Here is a 6,680-nt window from a genome sequence, read left to right on the forward strand (position 1 = left end):
ATCATACAGCAATATTTATTGGTAATATATAACAATCTATGTATGCACGTGAGCACGCGTACGTGTGACCGCACCAGCATCACTCACGTTTCTGTGGCGGACGGCGTGGCGCAGGATCTCACCGCTGTCCGGCGACGTCCACTGTATGGTCAGCGAGTGCGTGCCAGCCTCCAGCAGCGTCACGTTGCCCGGCGTCGCGTAGGTGGCGCCACCGACCTCGGCGCTCTCAACCTTCTCTGCGTCGCGAGCGTACGCCACCACCTGTGATCGTAGTGATAATTAATTAAGTGTTAATATTGAATTATTATTCATTTAGTAATTATTATATAATTAATTAGTAATTAATAACTAATAATAAGTAATTCGTAAATGATTAGTAATAAAAAATAATTAAAAGCATTAACTAATTAATTATTAATTATTAATTAATTTGTAGTTATTAATTGGTTTGTTAGTAATTAAATAATGTTTTACAGGGGCATGCTAGCCTCAGCTCAATCCCCGGCCCCCACCCCAATGTAGGGATGGAGGATGGGAGCCAAAGAGTTACTAGTAATAACATTGGACGTAGGAATACTATCAAAAGTGCGTACATAATAGATGAAAGAAGTCTCTATTATGTACTCTTAAAACTATGTATGTGCTACCAACATGCCCACATATCAGCTATCTCCAGGTGGCAGCGCCATTCTTACGAGACGTTACGAGTTAACATAGATGGGATACTCACTAAAGGTATAATGCGTGCAATTCAGCCAATTAGCACTGAGACAGGTGAAATAGCTAGATTGTTTTGCGGTATTTCCGTGCTCTTTATTATTTTATTTCTGCGTGGAGAGAATTATACAACTCTTGCGATTGCTAATTGAAGAGCGACAGATTCGGGGCACCCCGGTTCGGGATCGTCATAAAAACTGCTAGATGGCAGCACCGTACCTTGAAGAGAAACTTGGAGCCGGGTTCAAGGCCGTCGACATTAACGCTGTACGTGCCGGGCTCTGATTGGTCGAGCTCGGAGACGGCCTTGTGTTTTCGTGTCGGGTGCATTGGGCGGCGCCACGCAACGGTGTATCGGATGCCGTCAGGTGGACCTCGGAGTTTCTCCGGAATGCGGAATGAGACGTTGACGCGTTCCGGCGTGACGGTCGTGGGCACGGTGTGAGCCCGGCGGCGCGGGGGGCGACCGGCTGCGAATGGAGGAGGGTGATGGGCGAGAGTTGGAGAGGAGCGAGAGAGTATATCTAACGGCGGCGGGCATCTTAGTAGAGTGAGGGGGAGATTTATCTTTTATTCATTCATGTGTATTTATTATTCATTCATTTATTATTTTATTTATTTATTTATATATTGAATAGTTTATTTATTTAATCGTTTATTATGTTATTATCGTTTATTTAAGAATCAATTCTCATTACACACCTTTACATTAAGACATACACCATATAACATACTGCTTCGCATGGCCCGGAGGGTGTTGCCTGGCGGAGAATTTTTAACTTGGAGCTATAACATTGCCTGTCACCATGGATAAAGAATTTGACAAGCAACACGAAGAGAGCGATGGCGGCGCGGGCGTGGTGACTCACGTACCGGGTCCCGCGGGGCCGTCACGCTGGTGAGAGTTGAGTGGGGCACGGGGGGGCTGAGGTCGGGGCGCCCCCGCTGCTGCTGAGCGTTGCTAGCGCAACCTGGAACAGTACTTTCCGGGGTGTGTTGGGGGGCCGTGGTACGGTCAAGGTTCAATGGCGCTGATCGAAGGCTCGTAGTGACCTTTGACCGGAATAGAGAGCAAGGTCAAGTCAGTGAATGTAAAGGCAGCACGCACGAGCATCGCAAGACGACGTACAGCAGAAAAGCAGGGGAATGGAGTAAATTATGGAGAAAGAAAGAACGGGGGACGAGAGGGAAGAAAAGAGGAGAGAGAGGAGAAAAAGGGCAGAAAATAGAGAGATAGAGAAGAGCGATGAGAGAAGCAGAGAGAGATGAAGACAGGGAAGAGGAGAGAGAGAGAATAAAAAGATAGAAAGATATAGAAAAGAGAGAAGTGGCCGACAGAGAGAAGAGAGAGGGGGAACCCAGAGACAGAAAGCAAAGAAAGAGAGAGAAAAAACAACAGAACAGAGACAGAAAGACAATGAAGAAAGACAAGAAAAGAATCAGAGAGAAAAAGACAGAGAGAGAGGAGAGAGGAGAGAGAGAGAGAAGAGAGAGAAGAGAACAGAGACAGAGGACACAGCGAGAGAGAGAGAGAGAGAGAGATAGAGAGACGGAGAGGACGAGACAGAGAGAGAGAGACGGAGAGAGAGAGGCGCGCTAAGAGAGAGAGAGAGAACAGAAGCAGAGCAGAGAAGAGGAAAGCAAGAGAAAGAGAGAGAGAGTGGACCAGAGAGAGAGAAGGAAGGAGAAGAGAGAGAGGCGAGCGAGAGCGACGAGAGAGAGAGAAGAGAAGAGAGAGAAGCGGAAGAGAGAGAGAAGGGAGAAGAAGAGAGAGATGAGAGAGAGAGAGAGAAGAGGGAAAACCAGAGCAAAAGAGTGAAATAAACAGAATTTAGAAGAAAGACATAGATAGCGAAAGATAGAGAGATCCGAGACAACGACAGTCCTACATGCACGTACCCACGTCTCACAGCTTCCATCCGCCGCGCATCCACGCTCAGGCTCCTCAACCCTCCGCGTCATGTAGACCGTGTAGCGAACCGTTGCCATGGAGACGCCCGCGCAGTCGGGCGGTGGCGCGCTCTGCTGGATGGACAGGTTGATTGTCGTGTTGGTGACGTTGTGGAGGCGTGGTTCGATGCGGGGTCGTGGCGGGGTAAGGCAGTGCGGCGCTGCAACGACAACGTAGCGACACACGGCGTCACGGGTGATGTATGGTAACATATACAATGTGTGTGTGTGCGTGTGTGCGTGTGCGTGCGTGTGTGCGTGTGCGTGCGTGTGTGTGTGCATGTTAGTGCGCTCCAGGGTATGGCTGTATGTATGCGTGCGTGCGTGCGTGCGTGCGTACGTGCGTGTGTGCGTGTTAGTGCTCACCAGGGTACGGCTGTATTTGTGTATGTGCGTGCGTGCGTGCGTGCGTGCATGTATGCGTACATACATGCGTGCGTGCGTGCTGCGTGTGTGCGTGTTAGTGCTCACCAGGGTACGGCTGTATGTGCTTTCCGAACGCCTTCACGTTCTTCACGCCGTCGACCTGCTCCCGCTGGAGGGTGCCACCGGTGCGCTTATCGACGCTGTACAGCGCCCCCTGTCCCGCATTGCTCCAGTAGACGCGACCTGTGTCTACGGTCAGCGAGGTCAGAGGCAGACCTAGAAGACAATCATTATAATACATCCTCATCAACTAATTATTACTATTATTATAAATAATAATATACTAATAATAAAAGCTCATTATAATGATTAATATTGTAGTTATAATTCAATAATATTGTAAGCGGCAGACGGCGAAATGTTGTAGGAGACCTAAAGCACCTAAAAACCTAAGAGCAGCAGATCATTATCATTAATTATTGATTAATTGGTATTGAAATTATAATTAATTAATAATTTAAGTTGGGGTCAATGGTGCAAACGCGCAGAAAATCCTGATGGACATTATACAAGTTACATATAATTATTAATTATAAACCATAATCATGTGTTTATCACGAATTCCGTGCCATATTGGATCTGTGCTGCGCCCCCTACCTGCACTCTGTGCGTCGCTGCCATTGAACACCAGGCGGCATGTGCAAGCATCCATGCTTGTCGCCCAGATGACGTTCTTGTCGTCGGCCCAAAACAACAGAGCATCCGGGCCCGTCTCGTCGATGGCGACGGATCCCTGGACGCTGATGCTTGCGAGCGCCACCTGGCCTGTTACGATCTGCGGGAAAAAAGATTTTTGATTGGATATGGCCATCAACGTTCGTAATTTCTGGGAATTTCAACGCGTAGCTGTTGTATATGATCTTTCTGCGCGTCAATAAATTTGTGACGTTACTTTCAATTTACATTTCAATTTTAATTTTGCTTTAATTTTTTTTTCATCCCAGTTTCAAGTACAATAAATAACACGGCAGGGACACACGTCTCTGTGCATATAGAGACAGTTACTCCTCCCACAGTACAATAATACTCTGCAGTACAATAATACTCTGCAGTACAATAATACTCTACAGTGACGCAGGTCTCTGCAGAGTAAAGTCAGCTACTCCTCCCAGAGTACAATAATACTCTACAGTACAATAATACTCTACATGAACGCAGGTCACTGTACATAGAGTCAGCTACTACTCCCAGAGTACAATAACACTCTGCAAGGATGCATTGCAGATACAAGTTGCATTGCACATATAGTGACTCAGTCGCTGTTCAGTCTCAACATGACTGTGACTGTTCAGCCTCAACATGACTGTGACTGTTCAGCCTCAACATGACTGTGACTGTTCAGTCTCAACATGACTGCGACTGTTCAGTCTCAGCATGTCTCAGGACTGAGACGCGATGCGACCGTCTCCATGGCGACGTACCTGCGAACAGTTGCAGACGCTGCGACGTCGCCGCCATGCCTCGCTGCTCGCGGAGAAGAACGCGGTGGCGCCATCGTCGCCCTGTCGCCGCATGACGTGGTAGTGGCCCTCGTGGGAGCGCAGCATGACGAGCGCACTGCAAGGAACGATGACACTTGTATATTGATGTCATATTCGTCCCGTGCCATAGTTGTCTCGTGTCACATTCGTTTTTGTGTCATATTCGTCTCGTGTCACATTCGTTTCGTGTCATATTCGTCTTGTGTCACATTCGTTTCGTGTCACATTCGTTTCGTGTCACATTCGTTTCGTGTCATATTCGTCTCATGTCATATTCGTCTCGGTTCACATTCTTTTCGTGTTACATTTGTTTTGTGTCATATTCGTTTCATGTCACATTCGTTTCGTGTCATATTCGTTTTGTGTCACATTCGTTTCTTGTCACATTCGTCTCGTGTCACATTCGTCTCGTGTCCTATTCGTCTCGTGACAGTTCATAAATACTGATGATGCTTTTCTTTCACGACACAGGTATCTGTGGGGAATAATTTACAGGTAAGCTCTCTCTCACACACACCCACGCGCGCACGCACGCACGCGCACGCACACACGCACGCACGCACGCACACACGCACACACACACGCACGCACACGTGACTCACCTCGTCCGAGGCTCGACGACGATCGACTCCAGCCTGTATACAGTCGTGTCGAGCAGCTCCCCCTGGTGGCTCTCGAGGTTGAGATCGTACATGTAGAGGGAGCCACCGCCCTCTGTGTTCAGCTCTGTCCAGTAGATCTTACGAGCGACCCAGTCTACGGCGATGGATTGACCGTCCCCACGTAGCTTCAGCAGCTGCAGGAGTGAGCATGGGAGCAGCGGAGTAGGGATTGGCAGAGACGCGTAGCAGTAGTAGCACTGCTAGACTAGATCCACCCACTACTTTTCATCCACCCTCCTCCTTTCAACCGTCCTTTTCTCCCTCCTCACTATTCTCCCTCCTCACCCACACCTCTCCATGCACACTCTTAGTACTCACCAATCTTCCTCTCCATCACCCCACCTCCTCCTCACCCACCAATTTTCCATCACCTTCTCCTCACACACCCTCTTCCACCCTTCTCCTCCATTCAACCGCCTCCTCCTCCATCCTCTTCCTCCTTCTCCTCCCTCATCCATCCACCCTCCTCCTCCATCCTCTTTATCCTCCATCCTCCTCCTCCTCCTTCACCTCATCCTCCCACCTCCTCCTCCTCCTTCTCCTATTTCTCCTCCTCCTCCTCCTCCACCCTCCTCCTCCTTCTTCTCCTCCTCCTCCTTCATCCATCTCCTTCTCCTCCTCCTTCTCCTCTATCCACCCTCCTCCTTCTCCTCCACCCTCCTCCTCCTCCCCCTCCTCCTCCACTCTCCTCCTCCACCCTCCTTCTCCTTCTCCTCCTCCTCACCTCCTTCGGTTCGCTGCCGTCAACGTGTGACGTCATCAGTGCGCGCTGCGCGTCGATCCAGTATAGGCGGGCGGCGTGCGCGTGGTAACTGAAGGCGACGGGCTGTGCGCCGCGCGCGCTCACCCGCGTCTCCTCCCCAGCGTCCAGGTCAGCGACCCGCAGCGCGTCGTGGCTCGCGATCAGCACGCGCGGGATCGGACGCTCAGCTGCAAAGGTCAGAGGTCAGAGGTTAAAGGTCAGCGACCCGCAGTGCGTCATGGCTCGCGATGAGCACGCGTGGGATCGGACGCTTAGCTGCAAAGGTGAGAGGTCAGAGGTTAAAGGTCAGTGACCCGCAGCGCGTCATGGCTCGCAATCAGTACGCGTGGGATCGGATGCTCAGCTGCAAAGGTCAGAGGTCAGAGGTTAATGGTCAGCGACCCGCAGCGCGTCATGGCTCGCGATGAGCACGCGTGGGATCGGACGCTTAACTGCAACGACACGCGCGTGGGGTCAGAGGTCAGAGGTTAAAGGTCAGGGGCTAGAGAGCTTAGAGCTACTGAGATTAGAAGTGAGAGCTCACAAGAGAGGCAAGTGGTTATATTAGGATTAGACAGCAGAAAGGTCAGCGAGATTAAAGGTCAGCGAAATGAAAGGTCAGCGAGATCAAAGGTCAGCGAAATGAAAGCTCAACAAAATGAAAGGTCAGCAAGATCAAAGGTCAGCGAGGTCAAAAGTCAA

At 49.9% G+C, this 6,680-nt stretch overlaps 1 protein-coding gene across 1 annotated transcript in view; it reads right to left on the bottom strand.

Annotated features, from left to right (window-relative positions):
- Positions 1-6,394, bottom strand: part of LOC106815145 (protein sevenless-like) — an 18,331-nt gene extending 11,937 nt beyond the window's left edge. The window contains exons 1-10 of the mRNA XM_014819577.1: positions 6,385-6,394; positions 5,961-6,166; positions 5,177-5,370; positions 4,515-4,650; positions 3,691-3,868; positions 3,139-3,309; positions 2,617-2,828; positions 1,587-1,770; positions 937-1,187; positions 88-261 (exon numbers count right to left, since the gene is read on the bottom strand). Coding sequence (XP_014675063.1) covers positions 88-261; positions 937-1,187; positions 1,587-1,770; positions 2,617-2,828; positions 3,139-3,309; positions 3,691-3,868; positions 4,515-4,650; positions 5,177-5,370; positions 5,961-6,166; positions 6,385-6,394 — 1,716 coding nt within the window. The remainder of the gene's footprint in view (positions 1-87; positions 262-936; positions 1,188-1,586; positions 1,771-2,616; positions 2,829-3,138; positions 3,310-3,690; positions 3,869-4,514; positions 4,651-5,176; positions 5,371-5,960; positions 6,167-6,384) is intronic.
- Positions 6,395-6,680: the final 286 nt, after the last annotated feature.

The sequence above is a fragment of the Priapulus caudatus genome, unplaced genomic scaffold, assembly GCF_000485595.1.
Source record: "Priapulus caudatus unplaced genomic scaffold, Priapulus_caudatus-5.0.1 Scaffold1050, whole genome shotgun sequence".
In the NCBI taxonomy this organism is placed as follows: Eukaryota; Metazoa; Priapulida; class Priapulimorpha; order Priapulimorphida; family Priapulidae; genus Priapulus; species Priapulus caudatus.